General features: G+C 33.3%; 1 protein-coding gene across 1 annotated transcript in view; it reads right to left on the minus strand.

The window, feature by feature from the left end:
* The window catches only part of Dpp10 (dipeptidyl peptidase like 10), a 696,690-nt gene that overhangs the window by 67,111 nt on the left and 602,085 nt on the right, over positions 1–27,494 (minus strand). The window contains exons 11-13 of the mRNA XM_004626368.2: positions 24,173–24,296; positions 15,850–15,888; positions 9,064–9,171 (exon numbers count right to left, since the gene is read on the minus strand). Of these exons, the coding sequence (XP_004626425.1) occupies positions 9,064–9,171; positions 15,850–15,888; positions 24,173–24,296 (271 nt within the window). The remainder of the gene's footprint in view (positions 1–9,063; positions 9,172–15,849; positions 15,889–24,172; positions 24,297–27,494) is intronic.

Genomic DNA, 27,494 nt, shown 5'->3' on the forward strand with positions numbered 1-27,494 from the left:
TGATATGTAATGATCAGACTAAGTTTTGGTGTAATTACTCTGGGTTTTACGTATAATGAGGTTTTCCGTAGGCAGTCTTATTTTCAATTTATTTTAATTTTAAAGTACCAAAATATGGTGCTAGGTTTTTACTTTAGCTTTACATCTTATGTTACAAACTTTAATAATTTTTTATCATTAAGAAGATCTTCTTTTTCCAATTTTAAGACTGTTTCTGCTCTTTATTGTTAGATTATGATTTAAAATATTGGGTCTTTAAATATTGGTTCTTAAAACTTGTTTAACAAATCCCATGTCAGGGAGATCATATTTTATTTTCCCCTTGTGCCTATCTTTAATCCTTTCTGTTAGCACTTTATTAGCATTCTGACTACTATTTTCATTTTTCTCCTTGATACCATCAGTATATTTTCAGCAATCTTCATTTTTACTTTTGTTGTCTTTTAAATGATCAATTATGTATTTGTTTACTTTTTCAGTTTTCTAATGAAAATCTGTCTTTTTTTCCTTTTTCTTTCTTTCTTTTTTCTTTTTCTTTCTTTCTTTTTATTTTTTATTTTTTTTCTTTTTGTGGTTCTAGGGATTGAACTCAAGACCTTGCGTTTGCCAGGTAGGAGCTTATGCCACTGAGCTATACCCCCGGCCACCTGTGCCTCTTTGGTTTACAACTTTCCTTTTGATTTTATGAGCCTATTCTTAAGTCTTTAAATATCTCATTTGAAGTGTAGTCTGATAACTACATATACTAATGATATTTAGTCCATATTAAAGCATCATTTTACAGTTTTCCTTTGCCTTATAGTTTTTGTGCAGGAATATTTTCATACATTAGAATCCATTTATTTCTACCTTTAATGTCCCTGTTACAAGTTATTACTGCTGCTGACAATTGTTTCAATTGCACTGTCTTCATGGAGCATAATCTATTAAGTGAATATTCCTTCCAATGTATTTTTGCTATAAAAATATCCAGATTCTGGTTATTTGCTATACATGAGTTTTGTCACCCCATCTACCACACATGTTACCCCACTAAACATAAACATAAAATAGAAGTTCATTCTTTATTCTACTCTACATATATTTTAATAGGATCTTCCTTCAGAAAAATGGCCAGTGTCTTAGTGGTGTGCTTCTACATTTTGACTCCATTAATGTCCATTCCTCTCACTTAAAACTTCTTTTGCCTTCCAGCGATTTAAAGTCACTGAAAAGCATTTGACATCTTTACAAGTTCTTTGTTCACTGAGGCAATGCTATGATTTCCACATATTTATTAACTAGATGTGTAAATGCAACAATGTATCCCAATTTGTGAGGCTAAGACAGACAACCTGAGGATTGGTGCGGGGTTCTAAATTCTACCATTTTATTGTCAAGTTTCCACAAGGAAATCGCCTACTTAACAGTTACCCTAGCTTTCCTTAAGGCCCTATTTTGATTGAATCAAAGAGAATAGGACTATTTCTGCTATCTATGCAAAGAAACAGTTAATGCTTTAATTTGTTTTGTCTCTTTTTTAAATTGTTTGCACTTTTTCTCTTAATTTCCTACACATTTCTTCCTGCTGTTCTTCTTCCAATTTGACATGCATATATTTGCTAATAAGAATAACTGATTGGAAGACAACACTATGAAGACAACACAAGAAACACTGTGAAATTCATATTACTTTGTAAAGTGAAAATCTGCATCATTTGTAATTTTTTCTGTTTTAATTCTAATTTGAACTCTTTAAATTTTTATTTAAAAATGTAAGAAAAAAAAGAAAAAGGAATAGGAAACTAACATTTCTAAGTTGTAGTGTATTTTTGTTGTCCAATTCAAAATGAAAGGAATACATTTTTATTAACATTAATAAAGACATTTAGTTTAATATTTGTGAATATCTGGAGACATTTTTGGTTCACATTTTCTAAGTTTGTTATTTTCTGTTTTTTATGAAATTTTGATAAGTATTTGTGCGCATGTGTCCTTCCAGAATAGAAGAGTAGTTTAATTAAAATAGTCCTCAGGAAAAATCTATTACTTTGAGAAATGTATAAGCATAATGTGTCCAAGAATAAAACTGTACTGTATTCGCTTCAAATATACATTTGACTCAAAATATTATGCTTTTAGATACAGAAGCAAAGGATAACTTTTTGGGACCTAAATTAAGAATCTCACAGTCTTTTGAATTTATTCAAACATCTACATTTGTCCTGGTTTATTTAATATCTACCATGGCAGAAAATGGGCTGGTGACTAAGTCAAACTCTCATTTTGCAATCACCTAATTTCTGAATAATACACAGTAACTGTCTGTGTCATGACACTGAAAATGTTAATTTTGATCTAGATGCTCAAGTAACTAATCCTTGGCTTTCGAACATGCTTGATTGTCATAACAAACACACCAAAGGATCAAGGGTAGTTAGCACAAGGGGTTGACTGTCCTTAAGTACAATAAATAAAATAGCAGGAAAGGAAATTTAATAATATTGAATAGAATAGCAGATTTCACTCGAAATTAACTTTATTTTTTGTGCATACACAAACTATTAATTTGGTGCAATAGAAATATGGAAGATGACTATAATATCATGGTGACAAACAAATATAGCAATATTTTTTAGATCTAATTCACCTTAACTTTTATTTTAGAATAAAAATTAATAAAAACACCCAGTTGATTCTTTCTTTTAAAAAAAGGTGAATAAGTATAATAACCACCTCTTTTTAATTTAGGACTATATAATTTTTATTTTTTAAACAGAGTACAAATTAGAATTAGGGGCTGGAGAGATGGCTCAGTGGTCTAAAGCACCTACTTAGAACAAGCTTAGCAAAGCATCGGGGACCGCGGTTCTATCCCCCAGCACCACATGCCAGCCAGCCCCGCCCTCTGGTTGGCTGAGCTGGCCACACACACACACACCACACACACACACACACACTCTCTCTCTCTCTCTCTCTCTCTCTCTAATAAATAAAAATTAAAAAAAAACAAATTAGAATTAAAACAGAAAGTATTGCAAGTTATACTGAATTTCACTTAACAGAATAATATGAATTTTACAGTTTTTGTCATAATAAATATAGTTGTCTTCCAACTAGTTATTCATATTACCAGATATATGCATATAAAATTGGAGAAAAAGAAAACAAAGAAATGTATGAGAAATTAGGAAGAGATAGTACAAATACTGAAGAAAGGAGACACAACAAATTAAACATTAACTACTCTTTTCCATAGACCAGCTACCTTTTCTAATTTTTTTCTCCAACCAAAAACTTAAGCATCAAATTACATTCTTATTCAACATATGGGGAATGCTGGTGTCAGTAAAATTTTAAAAATGCCTGTGAGTTTTCCTTAACTATGCCGCATTCACTTAAATAACTGATATGAATTCTGTTTAACTTTCACAGCTCCCAAATAAGAGAAATGCAATGCTTAAAAATAGCATGCATTAATTTACTATCTATTCACCACATGAAATAAGCTAATTGTTTTCAGACAATGTCTAATCAGATATAGCAGTGAAATTTAATGGAAAAATTTCATTGGGTTGATTAGGTGATATAATTGTGAATTGGGGGCATGCTATTTTCTACAGTATTTGCAATGAATAATAGCACTTAAAATTGTTCCAAGTGAAATCATCAGCTCTCTTGGGGAAAACTTCATGCTGCTGAATAGAGAGAGTGAATTGATTCACTAACATATAATTTTTCATTTAACACAATTTTGGAAGATGATAGTTCAATTGCTTATGCCCATGAATATGAACCACTTAACCTAATGGAAACTGTGCTTACCCCACATTTAAGAGAAAAGGAAGTATGCGCTTTCTCAAGAGATGAAAGCCTGTCTTTTAACTACAGCCTGAAATGCAGCAAGTAGGATGTTAGAGTTCAAAACACATAAAATCTACAATAAATGTTATATTGAGGGAAAAGAGTGACAGGATATGTGAACTGATCAAAAGTTTAATGATCTAAAGTAAAAGAAATTTTGGCTCAGCATGAGTTTCAGGAAGTACATTACTTGATATTCATATGCATACAGCAAATATTTGTTCAGAAAAATAATTTGTATATTATAGCATAGTTACCATTGTTCAACAAAAATTAATTTAACTCTATTACTTTCCAGAGAAGTCATAGTTTTTTCGTGTTCGTTTTTTTTTCTTAGATCATGATTGCATTTTATAATGATTGTGTTCTTCAGAGGAACCTGTGCATACACGGTACATCTCATTCTTTTCATCTCCTTCCCCTTCTTTCCTTCCCATATGCATCTTTTCATCACCTTTAATTTGCAGAAAGAATCTGCTTCTCTATTTCCTATGATCAATCATTTATTTTGCTCAGTTTTATAAACATCGTTTTTAGCTCACTTTATCAAAGAGGAGTAAATGCGCACAAAACCTGCTTTCATTTATTCACAATTGCATTAATCTGGAAATACATATATAAAGGCAAAGAAATATTTTACTTTTGATCCTGCAATGCCAGTTCTTTAAAGCAAAATGAAGAAACAATTCATGATACAAATAAGCTTCGTGTGAAGTGTCATCTATAATTAAGACTAATTTCCCCTCATTATACATTGCAAAATATGGTTATATGTGTACCTCCTGTCAAATAGGTGTCATTTTTAAAGAATTATTTTTAAAAACCATTTTATAATATGATAAACTTTGTGTTTACATTTATGTTATCAGAATGGAATATGTAATGTACACAACCTTCAATCACATTTTAGTGGAATGCTAGAGGAAAAAATACATACACGCTTTCTCTTTTTATTTTTTTAGATTACCTAAACAAAGAAAAGCTTTTTAAATATTTCCAATAGTAATCCTTATTTTAACTAATTAAAACAGCCTGAGAACAATAATTAGGCAGGATAATTTTTAATGGCTTTAATCTATTTACTAGTTATGTAAAAGAGCAAAATATATGCAAAAATAAAGATTTTATTTAGTAGGTACTTGAGGGAAGCAAATATGGTCTGGGAGATTCAGGAAGCACTCACATATGGAGCATTCGATACTAAAGGTGTTTGGGGGAGCAGGATGCGTCATACATTCATACGTTTCACCTCTTAACATCTACAAAGGTGTGATTTGGGGAATAACTATAAACAGAAAAATGTGTTTATGTATGAGTGCTCATCTCTGGATCATACGTAAACTAGAAATAATGAATATATTCTGTGAATATATTCTCGTAGATTGTCCTCTCCAGGAGCTAGTCTTAGAATTCATGTGATAGCTTTTTTATTAGCTATTATTAAACTGAAACAAGAACCTTTCATTTTTTTCCATAAAGTAGTATGCGTTTGGGTGTGTGTAGATGTGTTTATGTACGTATGTATAGATCAGTAAAATTGTATTTACCTAGCATGGATATCTATTCATTAATAAAGTGATTATCTTTACTCTCTTGACAAAATATCCATAAATAGTCATGCAGTCCTGTCCATTTTTCAGTGAAGCAAACCATAAATTCCCTGAACATTAATTGGAACAAAGCAAAATATTTCCTAGTTTAATTAAAGCTTTGTTATAACCTCTATACAGAAGAGAAACAAAGCGAGCACATCGCTCTATGAAGTTTTCCTTCTGAATATGCAAAAAAAATGAATGAGATGATAGGTCAACTTGGCTGAATTGGGAATAGAAGGTATTTTTTCTCATGATTTAAAAAAAATGTTTGTTAGGTGTGCAGATATCTCAGGTCCCACTTGTTAACATCATTATTCTGCCTAACATTATTGGAGGCATCTTTCTCCTAAAATATAGAATAGATGGTTTTCTTTGGGGAATCTATCTATCTCTCTATATATCTATGTATCTATGTATCTATGTATCTATCTATCTATCTAAATATATATGTATATATATTGTTGTTGTTCTTGTTTTTACTTTTTTGTTTTTTCTTTTCTTTTTTATTATTTTTTTGAGAAACAAATAGTAATGTGACAGTTTCAAAACCGATTTGTAGGACAATTTAAATAGTTAACACATTACATATTGTTGTTCTTCCTAGTGATTATTCATAGTACAAGATGCAGGCATGATATCCTGTCCACAAACACTATTACAACAACTTATTCTATTCATTGAATTAAGAGAAAGTAGTTGTATCTATCCTAAGTATTTTATATATACAGATACAAAAATGGTCTTTCATTTGTATCCCCTTTTTTGTTTAGTTTTGTCAGACATGGGTATTCCATTGTTATTCAAATATTGTAGGTGTGTGAACTCAGCAAAATAATCCAATAGAGTCCAGTAGTCCATAATACTAGTGGATTATCCATAGGATTGGCAATGTGAGAATTTGTTCACTTGAGTTTTTTACAACTCTGCATGTAAATATGGCTTTATAAACTTAACAAATATTTATTGTACATATTTTCCTGTCCTTCGTTAGAGTTTAGAAGAATACACGGTTTGTATGCAATTTTTATCACTTAGCTTTTTACTTGGCTTGTTGAATATAAAATGAAACTTCAAAATTTAATATACTACAATTATTTATAAAAAATTTTAAAAAGTATAGCTTTTACCGAACATTATCCAGTATTTATTCTAATAAAGTTAATCTTATTATTAGCTAGCAATACTTGATGTCATCAGTGAAGTCTGATAATGAAACTACCCAAGTTTGATTCATATAAATGTGTAGATTCACTTAGACTATTAATAGGGTCACATTATATAATACACTTTTTTTCTGTTTTATCCACTTGGTTATATTTTTTACTTTTTATTTTTTTGCCATAGTTTTATTGATAAACAAATAGCAATGAGACAGTTTCAAATCAAATCGGTAGGACAGGTTCAATAATTAACACACTGCATACATTCTTCTTAGTGGTTAATTGCTATACAAGATGCGGACTTGATATCCTATTTACAAACACCATTAGAACAAATCATTCTATTCATTAACAGAACGTAACTATGTATCTATCCCAACCACTTTGAATACACAGATACAAATGGATATTCATCTGTATACCTTTTTTTTGTTAAGTTCCGTTATTTGAATATTATAGGTGTGTAAACTCAGCAAAATTTTCCAAAAGAGTCCAGTAGCCCATAATAGTATTGGGTCTTCCGCTTGACTGGCAATGTCAGAAACTGTTGACCTGAGTCCTGTACAGCTCAACATAACGGTATGGCTTTACTTCTTCTATTTCATTCTTATACTTTTCTTCTGGATGGTTAACACCAAGGTAAAGCAGGACAATGCAACAAGAGTTGTAGCTTTTGGGTCTGATAAGGTCAATGAAATCCCCTCAGGATTTATCCTGAGATCCTGTACCACAGATTGTAGATCCTTTGTCAGTGTCAGCCATGTGGATGAGACATAACCACTGCTTGGCCAATATACTCTCTGTGAAAGCCTGAGAGAATATTTTCTCTCCATGTGACTCTCCTTAGGCACACTCTACATCATCGATCACTTTCCTCTTTGGCCTCATAATCTCCTTGATCAGAAAATTTGGGACACTACCGAGTTACATAATGTTACAGTAGAAGTTCTCATATGTTCTGAGCCTTAATTGACCTTAGAAGGGTAGGTCCAAAATGTTGGCTTTCCTTGCAGCCCTCCTTTTTCTCTAATTTTGGCCTGCAAACTTAGGTTGTTAACCATCCAGAAGAACAATATCCTTTCATCTGCATTTCTACCTTAAAAAGTATTCTTTGAAAATGTGTTTACATCACTAATTGGAGACTAAATCTGTTCTAAATAATTTATTTTAACATTGATTAAAGCTAAAGTTACATGCACAACAATTATGTTAATAGCACAACTTTGAACAAGTTTTAAAATATTTACCCAAGAATTTGAGAATATAAAGCGTGACTGTACTCAATACAAATATCCATGGAGATAACAATACCCTTTTCAGAATACACAGGAATTGAAGATTCTAAGAACTTAAAAGTAGCCAAGTCGGACAAGAAACTTTTGTCACATTTATATTTCCTGTATATTTGTGAAGAATGGAATGATTCTTGGATAGATTTTATAATAAAAATTCCAAATTGGTCACAATTATTTATTATAAAACTTCTTGCCTATGAGTTTAAGATGTTTATCTGATTTTGAAGGATGTTTTATTTTGTCATGAATATTTCCTATTGAAAATTAAAGTTGCCTATAATCTTGCTGTATCAAACCATCTATCATAGTTTTAAAAATAATTAAATGAAACTACTAAAATTGACACTATTCTTTTGAAGTTTATAGGAAAAACGAACTTCTCATACTTTTATAAGAAATCCTCTATAATTTAACAGGCTGTGCATTCTTGACAACATACATACTATTTTATCTTTTAAAAATCTGCACTGTATTTTTTGTGTTTGTGTACCGCTCATATTCACTCATTCTATTTTGATGAATATAATTTGTATTGATTTTTCAAAATTTTTCAGCTGATTAATGTGCCTGCAAGGAGGCGCAGGGGATGAGGTTTGATTCCCAGGCCTGCCGGGCCAGTCTCTTTTCTGGGGCGTGCTGAGAGGGCAAATGAGACTGGACGTGGCAGTGTGCCCCTGTAATCCCAGCTCTTGGGAGGCTGTAAACAGGCGGATCACTACAAATCTGATGTAGTAGTGAGACACTGACCACCCTGTAGACGCTTCTCTAAAAATAAAAAGTAAATAAAATTTATAACATTTTGAAAATATTACTAAATATAGGTAAAGTATTTGGCTTGAATAAAAACTATTTACATTTTCCTCAGAATGTTAAAAGCTTGGTGCTTTCATGTATTAAATTCTGTACTACAAGGCCCTCAATTCATTGTACATTTGACTTCCTCAATAAATTATTTTGGGGGTACAGACTGTTTTCTGTGAAGGAAGAGTTTAGAAAATTAATATTTTGGATGTGCAGACTGTTTTCTGTGAAGGGAGAGTTCAGATTCATGGCATTGATGTGGAGCTGGGTATAGATAGACCCAATCTGTAGGCTCAGTGTCAACAAAAATTTGATTGCCAGGGAAATAATGACAATGAAGTCAAACCATAGAGAGACTGCAGTACCTACCTGAACAAAGAACATAGCAATGTGATGGAATTCTCCTCGGCCCCCTTGCTTGACAGGAACAGTCATGAAGAACTTGCTGCCATCTCTAGAAAACACAGGCTCCTCATTCTGAAATATAGAAGCACCCAAGAGGATTTCAAAATGCAATGTGGAATTTGTTCTCTGTTACCTACAAAGTCAAGCATGGATTGTATAGACTTATTTGGCATTTTATTAGTACATATTTCCATTTCTTGTGTGGAGTTGGCACATGTACAAAACACATTTTAATTTCTTATGCCTGCCTTATCCTTCCCTTTCTTCTTTTGATCCCCTTCCCACACAAAGAGGATCTAATTCTCTAGTTGCTGTTGTCTGTCCTTTATTTTGTAATTTATTTTTTAACATATATGCTAAACTATGTAATATTTAAGCTTGTGATTCTGGCTTATTTCTCTTAATGTTACAATCTCAGAAGGCATACATATCCTACAAATGCCTGAAGATGAATTATTTTATGGCAATATACTACTCCACTGGGTAAACACATTTTCTTTATCTATTCATCTGCTGATGGACATATGGCTGTTTTGAAAGTTTAGCTGTTGTGAACTGTGCTCCTGTAAACATGAATATGCATGTATCACTGTAACATAAGGTCTTTAACTTGTTCCACATGATACTGCAAAGGAAACAGTTGGGTCACATGGAAATTTAACCTTAGATTGTTGGGGAATCTATATACTGATTCCAAAAGTGGTTATACTATTTAAAAATAAACGGCTGGGCAGATAGCTCAGTAGAGCAAGCGCTTGCCTGGCAAGCACAATGTCCTGAGTTCAATCCAGTACTGTAAATAAATAAATAAATAAATTATATGACATTCCTTATATTAAAAATTAAATTAATCCTCCATTGTATGTGAGTGGTTAGAAAACAAGGAAGTTTCTTTCACAGTGGATAGAAATGATTTCAAATTAGATTAAGCACATTTCAAATTAATTTATAATACAACTTTTCTATTCTTACATGAGGCTGTTTGACAACTTATCTGTTAAACATAAGAAAAATGCTTATATCTGTACTATCTTATCAAAATTTACATTTTCTAAAAATTACAAATTCCTAACATGTTAACATACTTTTCTGAAATGTTTTACTCAACATCATTAGTTACTTAAAGATACTTGTTTACTGGTTTTTTTTTTTTTTTTTTAGTCCTGGGAATCAGCCTCAGGACTGTGTGCTAGCCAGGTGGGCACTGTGCCCCTGAGCGTAGCCTTGGCTTGAAGATTTATTCCTGAGCATTGCAGAATTCACTGAAAACATAAATACTACAAAGCAATAAGATTAGAAGACAAAAAATTATTTTATCCAAGTTTCTCATTTTCATTGCTTAACTCTCCACAAATGCAAACAAAAATGCCTAATCAAACCAATCAACCCTTAATTGATGATATTTATACTGCAGTGCCATATTTAATAAACACAGTTATTATTGAGAATTAGATGATGGCAGCAGAACATTTTATTGATTCAGTTTAAGTATTATATTAAGAAAATGTATTTATCTGACAAAACATTGAATTATTTCCTGCCAGATTAATAAGTGTTTATATATATAGTACAAAGAAAGACTTTGACATGGTTTCTGCTATAGATCTTTAATATGATCTCACAGCCCTTGCAGGTGGACGTTTCCCATCTTTCTGATGCTCTTGTCTTTTCTATCACTGTCCCCTGATCTTCTGTACGCTTCTACTCCATGACCTTTGCATATTTTACTACTTTTAGCTGGCTCTCTTTCCTCTTTTTTTTTCCAATGTCGCTATACGAATGGGGCAATTCCGGACTACCTCATATAAAATATCTGAGAGAAGCCAGCTTGTCCAACTCTATTCCTGTCCTCCGTCTCATTTACGTTCTTTTTGTAATTTTTATAGCATATTAGACAATGTGGCATTTATTTTGTTTCTATGTGTACTTGTTTCTATGTATGTGTTTGCATATGAATACAAACACTATGTATGTATGTATTAAGGATGTATATATACATAGTGGATTATAACATGAGCTCCATGAGGCAGAAACCTCGCATTTTTTTACTGCTGTCTTTTCATTACTAGAAACCATAGAGATTCTGGTCACTACTGTAATCATTTTCTGAATAAACATGTCACTTAATGGCTATTTTTGTACCCAAGAGAGTCTAATATTAGTTTCAATAATGATACAAAATTAATATTTCTTTATTTTATGGGCATTCAAGAAATTATAAGAACAGATACATGATAAATTGAAAGGTATCAAATATTATACAATTCTAAATTGAGAAAATTTTCATAATTATGTACTTAATACATAGAGGAAAAATACTTGGATAGGTGAATTCCACTGATCAACTATGAAAGAGTGAATAATTATGTTTGTTCCGTCCCCTGCTTCTCTGGGATATCCCCGTTTTGCTTTCGCACATAGGAGTTCTCCATCAAGAACAAGTTTTCTATCTTCCTTTTGGTTCTAAATCTTACTCATTTTTTACTTAATCTTATGAGATTCAAATTATTTTCAAATCCCTATGTAGAATATTGAAGAAATTTCTCCTGACTCTAAAATGTATATTTGTCCACCTCCTTTTGTGGCTTTTAATGCGTTGTATTAACTTCGTGAGACACAGTGAGTAATACATAATTGCTGAGTAGAAAAATGCAAGTTTGGGGTTTGGGGAAATAGCACAGCAACAGAAGTCCCTCCCTGGCATTTGCAGTGTCTGAGGGAAAAAGGAGAAGAAAAAAGAATGCTAGTATGCAATACATGAAAATATTTAAGTATGAAACTATACCTACTACATTTCCCCCAATAATTGATTTCTCCTTCACTCACCATTCTCTGCTAATTCTTCACTCAAAGAAAAAAAATATTTTGTGCACATTTCCAAATATTCTACTCACACTGAACCTCTTTTTCAATTCTATTTCATTACAACTAGTTCAGAAACAAAAAATAGATTGAAACTGTTATTTCAATTGCCCTGCTGGATTTACAAATTTTCACTGGTATATAGGATCTGGCTGTAAATATTCAGCTCTATACCAACAGAGCCATCTTGGTTTATGACCATATTACTTTATGGATCAGTGTTTCTGACATATGTTGGTTTGAGCTTCAATACTGAACTTTGTCCCTTCACCACGTGTATTCTATGATCCTTATCCCAACTGTAAAGTCCCTTGGATGCTAGGCCAACTATATCATTTCTCTTGTCAGACCAGCTAGCTAGAAAGTGAGCCCGCAACTCTATCAAATTTCTTTTCTTTTTTTTTTTTTTTTTTTTTTTTTTTTTTTTTTTTTTTTTTTTTTGCGGGGGGGGGAAGAGTCTACAGGGTGTTCAGGGTCTGACTACTAGATTGGACTCATAGTGATCCACCTCTGTTCAGTCTCCCAACAGCTGGGATCACAGAAGCATGCCACCATGCCCACTCTCAATTGCCATCTCAGCATGCCCCGGGGCAGGGCCAGCACAGCAGGCCAGGGTATTTAACTCTGGCTCCTGCCCTTACTTTCAGGGGCTTTAACCTGCTGAGCTACTTGCCAGCCATTCTAATTTCTAATTATAAGGTATTTTAGATATTTGCTTATTTTCATTTTTGCTAATATCACCTAACTTTGAGTTTCAGATAATTTTAAGCATTGAATAAAATGGCCTTAGAACTTAGAGAAAAAGTGATAAAGTACCAACTTATTTTTTATTGAATAACTGATAAATGAATAATTTTCTTAAGTTCTTATTAAGCATTCATGAACCTAGAATTTTTGGATTTACATGTGGTAATATCAATTAAACTATTATAAATGTGTATGCCAGATTCAATTAAGAAAGGCAAATCAGAATACATCAATATTCAATATGTTATTTTCTTCTTTTTTAATATATACTTTATTTATTGCAGGGTGTACAGGTCTCAGTGCCCAGATCAGACTCAGTGATCCTCCTGTTTTCAGCCTCCCAAGTTCTGGGATTACAGGCATGTGCCACCATGCCCAGTCTTCATTATATTCTTGATTATTTAAATTTTCATTTTCAAAATGCAATGAGAGTCTATTATTAACTGCAAAATTAAGCTTTGATTCCAGTTTTAATTCTAACTTTGATGAAAATAAAATTTCTTCATTGATATAGAAGGGCAAAAAATATATAGAATACAGTTAAACATGTTTCTACTTATTTGTATGTTTAACCTTTAAGCAAGTAAATATTAGCCTTTATAGAATCCTGTTATTTATCTTTTACCCTCTCAATAAGTATAAGTAGAGTTCTTCTTACATAATGGATTCCATATTACACATTTCATTTACAGTGGAAGACAAAAAATAGACGTTGTTTTTCTAATATTAGTACAGAATTCACAGAAATAGTTGTACAAGCATTACATGAATGTTACATTTGAATTTAAGTTTTATTGGGAGACCTGATATGGTGAGGATAATTGGAGAAGGCGATTGGGGAGATAGCACAAAATGTTGGCGATGAACTATATATACAGATATGTATTAATAAATGTTCTAGATGAAAACAAGGTTAAAATTTCAGTAATTAGGTAGATAATACTTGTTGTGTTGTTGAATCCTGCGATTAAAAAATATAGAAATACTCAAAAAATCAAAATTAGAAATTCCATTTGACCCAGGTATACCCCTTTTAGTAATCTCCTTTAAAGAGTTAACAGCATCATGTTACAGTGAAGCATGCAGACCGAATAAACATCACATAAGCAGTTTTCTGCAAGAACTGCATTCACAAGGCAGGTCACATGGAAGGCCTGTTGCGTGGCCAGAACGGAGAAAATGGCTGCAGAGTGGTGTGAACATTTTCCTGTAATGTGTTCCTCATCAGAGGGTCAGAAGGAAGGGAGTTTAGTTGAGCTGAGGCAATGGGAATAGAAAGGCGATACTGGGATAAACAATTAAATAAATAACCTTAAAAAAGTCACTCAGCCAGCCTGGATTAGGACCCAATGGGCAGGTGTCTAAGAGCTAGGCTGCTTGCCAGTTAAGAAGGGACAACCATTCCTGATGTCTGAGCATGAACAGTGTTTGTGAGTTACATGAAATTTTATTAACTTGGTGGAATTATAAAAGCCAAATTCAAAATGTTGGTGATGATTTATATATACAGATATGTTTTGAAAAATGTTCTAGGTGAGCACAAGGTTAAAATTTCAGTAATTAGGTAAATAATATTTGTTGTGTTGTTGAATCCTGTGATTAAAAAATATAGAAATTTCCCAAAAAATGAAAATTAGAGATTCCATTTGACCCACCTATACATCTTTTAGGAATCTTCTTAACAAGAGTCAACAGCATCATGTTACAGTGAGGCATGCAAACCCATACATATACCAGCACAATTCACAATAGTTAAATCTTGGAAACAGCCTATGTGTACATGAACGAATGAAGAAAATCTGATATTCTATACAGTGGAATGCTATTCTGCATTAAGGAAAGTTAAACTTGATTTACCTGTAGAAAGTGGATGCATCTTGAGATCATAGTGTTCAGTGAAGTGACTCAGACAGAGAAGCTTAAATACTTGGTCATATTAATTATTTTAAATAAAAACTTTACATGCACATGACATGAGACAGGATAGGTATTAAGGGAAAGAAGGAAAAAATGTATTGTAATCAAGCATGGATAATGTATGTAACAGTCTACCTTGACTTAGAACCAAAGTCTTATGTATTTTCTATGTTCTTCAGCCTATTACTCTGGTATTTAATCTGCATATATGATAATTTTATAAGGAATTAAAATGATTTTTATATGGAAAAATAAAAGAGGTAGAGATAAGGGGAAAATAAGATTTCAAACATGTTATGTACATATAACAATTCCCTTCGGTGAAGGTAATCATTATATACTGTAGACATGCACTAATAAAAGTAAAAAAGACTAAGCCCCCCCCCCCACACACACACACAAGGAATGAAACAGACAAGCAGAAGTGCGGAATGGGTAGTTATGTTGGCCGCTTTAGGAGATGCCAAGTGTGGATTTGGATGCTTCAGAACTCACTGAATTGGCTTGGGCTATAAATGTGGAGGTTTCAATATTTGAGAGCTATGTGAAACCACAGTTGTGTGTGGCACCCAGGAAGATAGTATAAATACAAGGTGACATAGAAAAGCATAAATCAATGACCCAAGCAAGCAAATCATAACTCAATCCACAAAAAAATGCAATGAGAGAGTTCACAGAGAAATGGCTGCTGTTACACAGGGGAAACCTGTTGTGTTTCTTCATGAGTTGTGGGTCTGACTTATGTTGTGGAGAGTTTCTGTTTTTATTTTATTTTATAAATCTTACTACAAGCTTATTTATATCACAATATCATTAAAAGATAAGGTACTTCTAAGGAAAACATGATTCTTCTGGAATCTTCAATAGGCCAATTTATGCAGAAGCTTGGACAATATGGGAGGCAATCTGAATAATGGAGGTTGTTTTGAGCTCTAAAAATGGATTGCAACTCTTTCTCCTCTATCTAAACAAATGTTTACTTATATGAGTGGGCAGAAAATTGATTCTTAATTCTGCAATATATCCTATAAAAATAATGAAACCTATTTTCAAGTGATGGATTAAAGTGCCCAGTCATTATATTTTTAATAGAAATGAGTCACTTTGTCAAACATACCAAAAACTTTAAGTCAAGTGAGTGAAATAATATTTAGAAAAAATAATTACATACTAAAATGTGTGAATGGACGGGTTACAAGGTGCATAGAATCTCCTATGCAATACCTGTTTAGAAAGCCAGGTGTCTGATGTCATCTCATATTTCTGAAATAAAAAAAAAAGTTCAGTTATGCATATGTTAATTTAATGTTTTACATTGCCATCTTCAGACAGTCTCTTCTTTTATTCAACTACAGAAACATCATGAAATATCACATAGACATTACTGATTTAAAGTAAATGAAAAGAAGAGAACTTAAAGAATACTTTTATTTTAGTGGGTTTCTTTTCTTTCTTTTTTAATATATTTGGTACAGGGCCTCACTATGCAGCTCAGCTCAGACTTCCGATGATCCTCCTGTTTTCAGCCTCCCCAGCACTGGGATTATAAATATGTGCCCTCATGTCTAGTCTTTCTGGCCAACTCAGTGCACCCAGGGGCAGGGCGCATGGGCATGTGGTGCTGGGGATAGAATCCTGGTTCCTGGTCTTGCCCACTCAGGTTTCACTGGCTCATTTATGTGTGTGTGTGTGTGTGTGTGTGTGTGTGTGTGTGTGTGTGTGTGTAAGCACACGTGTGCATGCGTGCATGTGTGTGTGTGTGTGTGTGTGTGTCTTTGTACAGGAACTCCCTTGGAATTTCTACCTATCCAAAGATAGATCATGAAGGATAGATCATTTTCCAGTCTGCAGGATTACCTCATTAAAACCACCAGACACTGTCTCTTTTCACCTCTGGGAATCATGAGGAAACAAAACTATTAAGCCTTCAAATGGAACTAGGCCAAAAGCCAGCCATCAAATTTTGATCTGGTCTTTGTCATATCTATTTTTTCATATTTGTAGTACTTAGTTTTAAGAAAAAAGTCAAACATGTGGAGTATCAAAATTATATATTCCTTTAATATATACTCATAAATGCTTAAAATCAAACTCCAGAAGCAAAATTTGCCTTCAATCTCAAGTTAAATGTATATATAAGATATTTTATGATAATGAATCTGTGTACTATAAATGATATATCTTTTGAAAGAAATGATTCAATAATAAACATACTGAAGTTAAAAAAACTGTTAGGGATTTCATATTAGAGATCATATATTTGACATGTTAGGGATTTTACTATACACTCATTTCAAACTGTGCAGTTATAATTTATGTACAATTTTTCTAAATATATACTACTATTTCTTTATAATTGGCCACTTTCTGTTTTCTGGGTATTAGTTTTTCAACAGTTTTTCACTATTTGTAGACACCAGGAAAATATCTAATGAAATGTTGCATTGATTATTTGTACCAACCTCAGCAGTAAATATTGTTACTAGTTATAAAAGCGACATAATAAAATAGACAATGATGTCACCAATACTTGCTGCCACCAAATTTTCTTAGAATTCTTTAGAGCTGAAAAATTCATCCACTATTATTTGTCTTGTTACTTTAATTATTTGAAAATAAAACACTTAAACTCCACACATACCATAGAATTATGACATATTGTCAGGAAAATGTCAAATGAATAATGTGGTAAGGCTTGTATATCTATTTTCTTATTGTACAATTTTATTTATCTTTGTGTTTTCCTATAGTAGAAACATTTAGATTCCGTTGGTATAGTGAAAGTAACAGACTTTCTCTGATTAACTAGATTACAGGCAGACTAATTTTTAAAATGAAAATCAGTTGAATATGAAACTATCTAGAACACTATGAAATGGATAGAGAAATCCTAGCTAATCTATAATATAATGAGATAAAGGAGGATAACTGAGATAAATTTTCTATTAATGTGAGCCTAATGTGACAAGCATGAGGCAAACCCAAAGAGTAAATGGATGAACCAACTCTTTCATTTCCACATGTATTCTAATCACCCCATCCACAGAGAAATATCTGTGCATATGTTTCTATTTTTTATGGACTATTTAGAAAGTGTGCTTTACAGGTTTCCATGTGTAGTAAAATCACAGGTCTTAAATATATAGTGTGAAAAGTTTTGATTAGTATATTTACATCCTGTCAACATGCTACCCTTTTTTTACATTCCTGCAAACCATTCCAGGACCCTTCCCAGAGATTCCAAGAAGATAAATTTCTGATTTTTCCCCAATATCAATTTTTCCTATGTTAAAAATCAAAGAAAGTTAAAATCACGCATTATATGTAGTGCATTATATAATCCAGGATTTGAGGTTTTCTGCATATTACATATTTAAGTCCACTATCATTAAAAGTACCAACATTGTGCCAGGCAGATAGCTCAGCAGCGTAAGCACCTGCCTGGCAAGCACAAGGTCCTGAGTTCAATCCCTGGTACCAAAAAAGAAAAAAAAAGATAAGAAAAAAGGTATCATCATTATATTACTGTTCCATTTTAGTTTACTGAGTTGAATTTCATTGTATTGTTATACTTCTATTCTTTTTGTGTATTTGGTACAGGGTCTCACTACACAGCTCAGACTCCAAGTGATCCTCCTGTGTCCAGCCTCCCCAGCACTGGAACTATAGGCGTGCACAACATACGGACATGGTCACCGGCTCAGCAAGGGGCTGGCTCAGAGTGTGGCATAGAATCTCAGTCCCTGCGCTTGCCTCAGCAGTACTCAGTCCTCTCTTGCCAGATCTACCGTTTCAATTTAGTCTCGCTCTCACTCTAGCTCTCGCTCTTTTTGGTAGTACTCAGGATTGAACTCATACCCTTTGGAATGCTAGCTAAATTGGCTATCGCGGAGATATATTTTTAGACCTCATTATGAGTTTAATCTACATTTTCTTAAAGTCTAATGAGGTTGAATTCTTTATTATGTGTTTATTATCTTACACTTCTCTATTCACGTGAGTTTATGTTTTCATTGGGTTGTCATAAACACTGAGATGTAGGATTTCCACATTTTGTTGTCAAACACATATCTAGCAAAATACTTTTCCCTGTTATACAGTTTATCTATTTCTTACATGGTATTTGTGACAATGATTCTAATTTTTATGGTGCCACATGCATTTCTTAAGGTTTAGTGCTGTTTTTTGCCCAGGCTTCGTGTACAGGAAAGTTATACTCTGAACATCCCTCTACAAGTCTGAGTCTGTGCTTAAGATTTAGGGATGTGGTTTTTCTCAAATTTGCTTTAGAGTATGATATGAAATAGATGTCATGAATCATTCTTTTTACCCATTTGGATGTCAATTGTTCAGGAACACTTTTCCCCCATTCAATAGATATGAGATCGATGTTGAAGTCAACTGATCATAAAAATGTAGATCTTTGTTGCTGCAGACTATTTGATTCAGTTTACTAGTTGCATAATGTGGTTCTTTCCTTAGCACCACAAGGCTTCTGTGGCTCTTTAGCACTGTATTCTTGAAATTAGGCAGTATAAGGTTTCTAATATTTGTTTCTTTATAAAGTGATTTTGGTTGTTTGGGGTCTTGTTCATTTTCACATCAATTTTAAAATATGCTTATGTCTATGCAGGTTTCAAGAGCGTGAGAAATTGTGGCACTGTCTTCTCCAATGAAAGATGGTCCCATCCTTCACACTGAAATTGCTATGTGAAAGACAGTCTATCACTAGCTGAATACTTTCTGCTCCCCTCTGCCTCTGCACTCCACTCCTCCTGCCCCTCATAATCCTTCAGATTCTCCTCTCTACTGCTTAACTTGACCAACTGCAAATGATGGTCAGTCTGAATTTAGTCAATGAATTTCAAGGATAGCTGCTTCCCATGCATTAGGGTTTAGAAACACTTCTTCCCTGTACTCCATGTGCCTGTTGCCTCTCCTCACCTCTGCAGGCACTGGCACCCCTCTGCAGAAGTAAACTTTTAACTTTGTTTTGTTGAGACCTTTTGCTTGGTGTCTGAATGCATTCTTTCCAGCTTGACAATATGTGTCTGTGGGATCTCGCCCAACTGTAGGATTATTTCAAAATGACAACACAATTTGGATAGAATTTATATTGTAGTAACAAGCTTTTCCAATTCAAGAATACTGAATTTATTAGTCTTCATTTATTTAAGCCTTTTGTTGCTTTTTTTAAAAACCAGGAATCAAACATAAGACTTTGTACTTGACAGGCAGGCACTGTGTCCCTGAGTTATATCCCTGGCCTTACTTAGGTCTTTCTCAATGCCTTTAGAAATCCTGTCATATTCAATCTTGAGATTTTATACAACATTTGTTAAGTTTAGGCTTATGTGGTGATTTTTTTTTCTTTATTTTTTGCAGAACTAAGGATTGAACTCAGGCCCTTGCACTTGCCAGCAAGCGCTTGTTCTATTGAGCTATCTCCCCGGCCCCCAAGTTAAGGCTTATGTATTTAATGCTTTAAATATTTAAGTGTATTTAAGCTTTTTTCTCTACAGCATTATTATAGATAAATTTTGACTTTTTCAATATTTATTTATTTATTTTTATTTATTACATTTATTTATTGTGTGTGTATGTGGCCAGCTTAGCCCACCAGGGGGCGGGGCTGGCTGGCATGTGGTGCTGGGGATCGAACCACGGTCCCTGTGCTTTGCCAAGCTTGTTTCAAGTAGGTGCTTTAGACCACTGAGCCATCTCTCCAGCCCCAATAAATTTTGACTTTTAAGAGTTTTTTTTTGAGGGCTGGAGAGATGGCTCAGTGGTCTAAGGCACCTACTTAGAACAAGCTTGGCAAAGCATCAGGGACCGCGGTTCAATCCCCCAGCACCACATGCCAGCCAGCCCTGCCCCCTGGTGGGCTGAGCTGGCCACACACACACACCACACTCTCTCTCTCTCTCTCTCTCTCTCTCTCTCTCTCTCTCTCAAATAAATAAAAAAAAATAAAAAAATAAAAATAAAAAAGAGTTTTTTTTGAAACAAGTATAAACTTATCTAGAAAAATGTTAAGATAGTTTAATGAAATCCTGTACACCGTCTAGACATATTATGCATGTATGCTTTACCCCCTTCTATATTATTGCACTTTCTCCTATTTCTGAATCATATAAGATAGTAGTAGCATACTTTTCAATACCAGTCAATTGGAAATTAGACCTGCATTCTTTACTACACAGCTTGACTGCCAGTTGGAGTCACTGTATGCTGAAACCCCAATTCTTTAGCAAGCATTTCAAATTTAAATTGTTAACACAATAAAATTATCAAAGTTGAGAAATTAAATACAAAGGTGAAGTTAGTACATTGCCCTTACAAATGACAATCTTTTATTCTGTTTTAATTGTAATTTTTTAGCCTTTCCTTACACAAAAGCTATCATCTACAACTAAAGATATTTTCACTTCCTTTCAAACATTAGGATATTTGTTCTTTACTAACTTACTCGGATTAGGGCCTTGCTTTTTCATTATAGTAGAAAGAATGGATCCCTTCTCTTTCTGTGGATTTTAATAGGAATGAGATGAATGTTTCCCTACTGAGTGTGGGACTGGTTCTTGGATTTCCTTTGTTAGAATGAAGGTATAGCTTTGGCATCCATATTCGCTTATTCTTATAACAGTACCTGAAAATATTATTTCTTTTCTACTTTCTAGAACATGTAAGAATGAGTTTCTTATTTATTTATTTATTTATTTATTTATTTATTTATTTATTTTGGCAGAACCAGGGATTGAACTCAGGCCCTTGCCCTTGCCAGGGAAGCGCTTATTCTACTGAGTAATCTCCCCATCCCCTGGGTATCTTTGTTCTTTACAATAATGCTGTTGCTATCATAGTTGTAATCTCCTAGAATTATCTTAATATTTAAAAACCAATGTAGAGCTGGGGAGATAGCTCAGTAGAATAAGCTCTTGCCTGGTGAGCTCAAGCTCCTGAGTTCAATGCTAGGTACCGAAAGAATAAAATTAAAAAAATAAAAAGTAAAAACCAATGGAATAGCACCAAGAGGTAAAACCTTTAGGACATAATTAAGCTGTGAAGCCCTCACTTTCCAAACAGATTACTATCTTTCCTGTAGGAGTATGTTAATAAAAGAAAATGGGTTTAATTCCCTTTTATCTTCCTTGTCCCTTCCTTTGTCTTTTTGCTAAGGGACAGAATAGCAAGTTAGTGCTCCCTAAAATGTGGCCCTCTACATCCCTATCCATTACAAATAAAGCAGTCTGTGATATTCTGTTACAGTAACACAAAGCAGATCCAGAAAGGAATCAGTATTCGATGAAAGGTCTGATCTTGGCAGACAGATTATAAGCATGTACTAAGTTCCTTTAATTGGGGATTAGGGGTAAAGCTCCACCAGGGAGGTCTCACAGAGCAAAAGCAAGACCCTAGATTAATCTGCAGCTCCACTAATAAAAAAAAAAAAACACAAAGAATAAAATCACTTAGGTGTAAAATTCTTCAAATAAGGTTATTCTTTATAAATCCACTCCAGTAATTTTGCATCTTTTTTTTTCTCCTGTTTTTTAGGATCTGGGATTCAGGACCTTGCAGGAGCTAAGGAAGTGCTCCACCACTGAGCTCTGCAACTTTCAAGTCACTACTGTTGTGTTAATATTTGATTTGTAACAACTTGAATATCAAATATTTAGGTACTTTTGGAGGGTATGCTATTTTGACTTTGTGGGCTTCCTGGATATGTAAATTGATGTTTTCACCTAACTTTGGAAACCTAAAATAATAATTATTTTTTGATCTCTGTAAAAAATTTGGCATGTATTTCCAGGTATATTGTAATATGTAATTGAAGCGTTATTCATTTTTATATTTTTTATCCAGGACTTCAGTTTTGATTGTTTTTTTTTTTTTGCTTTGTTTTGTTTTCTTTAACACAAAAATGTCTCACATACTCTTAAGCCCATCATATCTCAGACACTATATCTTAATTCCTGAAGTACTATTTCTGCTTTAAATACTTATTTACTAAAATTTCTTATCCATTTAGTTATTAAGTTTTGCTATTCATTTAGATATCTAGTTTAAGACCATTTTTTGACTTGTTAATTATCTTAATAGCTTTTCCAAAATTGTATATCTATTAGTTTCAAATTGTTATCTTGGGAGGTCTCCTCAAAAGGACAACTTTGAGAGTAGCAAATGCGTTGTACTTCCTCTCTACATATAAGCTATATTTTCGTTGTGCAATTGGTATATATGCCACATGATTAAGTGCAATCAATTTTCTTTAAAAAGTGAACTGTTCCAGTAGGAAGTTAATTTGCAAGGATATGAACTTGATACCTTTGAAGTATCATCAGAAATCCTTCATGAAAATGTTCTTCCTAACCCAGTTTCTCTTCTTAATTGAATGCTCAAGTGTTTCAAGTGAGAGATGTCTCTACTTTTGCTGTGTAGAGTTCCAATATTTGCAAGCACTGTGCAGCCGTGTTTATTCTTTGTTCTCTGCCAGACCATATAAGGTGTGCTGTACACATCTGCAGTTAAGTACGGGCTAAATTCTAGGCCCCACAGGTAAGAGTAGTTGTTTTCTGCATGACTTCAACTTTTGTAATTCCTGTTTTATATACGCCATCATTAGAAGTGTCTCGAGTTTTACTTCTGCTATTCACTGCTTAAAATAAGGGAGAACATTGTGCCGTGTCTGGTGCATCTCTGTGACCTGACATTCAAAAGAATTGTTAGTAGAAGGTTTGGGCTGTACTCAAATGCTACAGCACCTGCCTAGAACTGCCTGTTCTGCTGACTGTCCAATATCTAAAAATAGGTTTTCTTCAAACAGTTGTTTCGTACAAGTTTTTAGTGTTATAGTTGTCCAACATAAAAAGGTGAACTGGTAGTATTTTTGTATCTTTTCTGGAGCAGAAGTTTGGAAATTTAGTTTATAAATAATACGGGAATATTTTATTCACCAACAATGAAATATGATAGTTTAAAATAATTAACCCTATTTTCTCCACCAACGATCTTAAAAATGCTAAATACTGAAACTATTATACAGTTAATAAAATCTAAATTTAGAAAATGAAGTCTATTATTATTTAATCAAAAAGACAGAAACAATGATAAGAGTAATCTAAACTACAGAAAACGTGTATATTTAAAGAACAGAGGCCAGATGCTCCTGATACTCACAAGTTAATCAAGTGACTTCTCATATTGAAAATAAACACTACTGTGGCTGAAACCACCATTTCTGCTGCATGCAAATTTATAATTTGTTCCTTCTCGCTTCCTAGTTTGGAAGCATTACTTATTAAAGAATATACTTCTAACATGATGAATCTTTTCATACTACCTTTTGAAGTTAAATATTAAAGTTTTTATGCAAAAGATTTGCTGAGTTTCCTTTGTAAAAGAATATGCTACATTGTAGGCCGGGGAGATGGCTCAGTGGAATAAGCACTTTCCTGGAAAGTGCAAGGGCCTGAGTTCAATCCCTGGTTCCAAAAAAAAAAAGCTACATTGTATTATACATAGCAGAAAAGTAAATGATACTCACTCTACTGCAAGCTCCAGTTGTGGTCTCACACACGGTGAGGATGGAGATGTTCTGGGGCCGGTTTAACCATCTCACCACGGTCTTGGTGTTGCTTACCCACTTAACCATTGTTATATAATATTCTCTAGTTTGAAAAAAAGGTGAAAATTTAACTTCAGAGACAGAAAAACTAAAAATTCTCAATAATAAATGCGTTATTTTATAAGCAAGCATATGTAAAACATTCTAAAGATTTTATACCATAACAACTTCTATTTGTATAGATACACACAGATATATATATATATATATATATATATATATATATATACATCTTTGCTGTATTCATATATGTAAATGCAAATAAATGTTTATGATGAATACCTATATAAATATACAGAAAATCGGAGCAAGAATCATTTGCCAAAATATTCTTGGAAAAATAAAATAATGGGATTATTAGCATTTATTAAAAAGGATTGTTGATTAGCACTGATGCATGCTCAAAACAGGTATAAACTTTTGCTCTATGCTATATTTTTATTTCTATATTAGCATAATCAGTAGCTACTTAAAGGGCAAACTTTAGCCTTATCTTAGCAGTTATTTGTTTGGCAAGACCTTCATGTTCCTCTATTTCATACCTCAGAACTTGGTCAGCTAAGGTAAAAAATGTTAATTTGGTCTTTGTCCATTGCAGACCAAATGTCAGGTCCCATCTGTTATTCACTATGTATATTTCCCCTAATATTGCTTGTTATATTACTTGAACAAATTTCAAAAAAAGTAGAACTCATTTAAAAAGTTAAGTAGTTTTCAAATTTTCACTGTAGTAAAGATGCTAACTGAAGTGGCCTCAAATGTCCCAAAGTTGGTTAGAAATTGGGAAATATTTTCATAGTTTCCATTATGACATTTATAAGTGTCTATGTTTGGAAACTGACATAATATGATCACAAAGTTCCTAACACATGCAGACACTAAAGCATGGCAATATATATTCTGAATCACAGGAATAAATGTTGAAATTATATCTAGACATTAACACAAATATTATAAACACTAATCAAAGACTGTAAAGTCAACAAGTCTGTATTTTTGAGGAAAAACTGAAATAGGATGGATGTGCAGTTAAATTCCAAACCCAGTGAGAATTTTCTCAATTTTACAAAAAGAAATCAATGAATATTTTTAAATACGAACAACTAATACAAATGAGTTCAAAAATAAAGAAGACAACAAAACAGAATTTAAATATTCTACCTGAGCACTTTCTCTTTTAAAATATTCCTAAAGTAAAATGTTGCTAGCGAATCTTTGCAATACTTTCATAGGCACTGACATGTTTCCTCTACTATCTACAATATTGGCTTTCAAAACATATTGATGTTACAAAACACTGAAAGCCAACAAACACAAATCTGGTGAATAACTGATATTTTATGTTGACTTATAGAACTGTCAAATAAAGAAATGTCCATTTCTAACTATGCATCTCTGTTGCTTTGTGATTAAATGTTGTGATTATTTGTGTTTATAATAATTTGCTTCAAATTAATAATAAAAATATAATTTGATGTTAGATAGATTAATATGCACCTTGCTTATCTCCAAGGATGACCTTGCACGTGCAAACCACAACCTGAGAAATGAGCTTTCTTTCCAGATTTGAATTTGTAAGTTTTTGCAAGGGGTTATTTCTAAGCAAGGACATTTCTGTGGTTTACTATCTGAAGCAACCAGAATGGAAGCTGAAGCAGTCCTTCACAAGTAGGTAGAGTAGAAAGATATATATCTAATGAAATCATTCCCTGTCGTTCTTTGTTCCCTGCTACAGACCTAATAATGCCCTTACTGGAAATGTCACACTCTGGCCTGTGTGATGCCAATGTGGCTATCTTCCAAAAACTCCATTTCAGGGACACATGAGACTGAGGTTGCACAGCCACTGGCTAGCAGAAGTGTCCCTTTCTTATAACTGGATTTACTGCTTATTCCTATTTTTATTGGTTCTAATCTAACCAGGAAGTCCAGAGGTCTAGTATTCTTAAGCCACAGAGACAGAGGCAAGCATACTAAAGGGATTTTATTCAAGTTTACAGACTTCCTATAAGCAGGTCTAATTATTCACAAGGGTAGATAAAATGAAGCCCTCGACTTCTTCTGTAGACATACCGGCATGTATAGTAGCAGTCAATCCTGTGTTTTCATTAGCTCCCTATTTATTACTGCTCTGTGTACTCCAAATTTTTTGTACACATGTAGCTACTCTGAAGTCATTTTAAGACAACCGAGGAACATAGTGCAGAAGTACACTGAAAGGCCTTCATGACTAACTCATAGCTGGGATCTTCAAGAACCCCTGCTAATAATTATTTAAAGAAAGATCATTTAGGATAATCTCAGAAGCACCAATGAATCTATTAATTGGAATTTCATGAAGGGCACAGATATTCCTTGCAGGCATAAAAGATGTAGGCTAGATCCACTTTCAGGAAATATGAAGAGAAAATGTCATTATCAAGCTCAGAAGAACAGGAGCAATATGAAAGTGTCATATGAATGATACAGGTGGAGAACAATGGGTCACAAAATGTGAGTGATTAGAGAAGATGTAAAATATGCAAAATAATGCTAGTGATACAATAAGACTAAAACAAGGACAAATCATAATGTTTGCTCTTCAGATTGAGGAGATCTGAACACAAGGGAGAATACATCACTTCCCCCAAAGTATGTCACACTACTGTACCATAAGGTGAAGTTTTGCATAACCCCTGCCATAATAATAAATCTTTTTGATAGCAATTAAATATATATGTTAACTGCATTCCTGAATTTTATAATAAATTCATTGAGTAATTTCACATGTAAAGCTCACAGTGTAATAATTTGTAAAGGGTTTCTTCTCTTTCTCTCAAGATAACTGTCTTATGTAACTCTCCCAGCTTCTGAGTCTGGGAATATTTAAGAAGGCCATTAACTTTGGTGTCACCACACTACATTCTTTTGAGAAACAACACAGACCATGACTCAAAGAAAGATGAACTAGATGGTGATGAGTATGAACTGAACTACTACTGAAAAGGTTGTATTCATAATCTAATTTTGCATGATGAAGTATCTTTTTGCTGAATCATGCATATATTGATAATTATTATTACATAAAATGAAGGGGCAACATGAAAGTATAAAAACAGATTATGAGTTTTCCCTAGGTTATATCATCCTTGTAGTTTCTTTTCCAAGATCAATGAATTAACATCCATGTCCTTTACAGCCTTTGAATAGAGCAGAAGTATCATTTGGATGCCCACCAAATGATGCTAACTATAGGTCTTTC

Source organism: Octodon degus, unplaced genomic scaffold, assembly GCF_000260255.1.
Source record: "Octodon degus isolate 3935 unplaced genomic scaffold, OctDeg1.0 scaffold00014, whole genome shotgun sequence".
NCBI classification, from domain to species: domain Eukaryota; kingdom Metazoa; phylum Chordata; class Mammalia; order Rodentia; family Octodontidae; genus Octodon; species Octodon degus.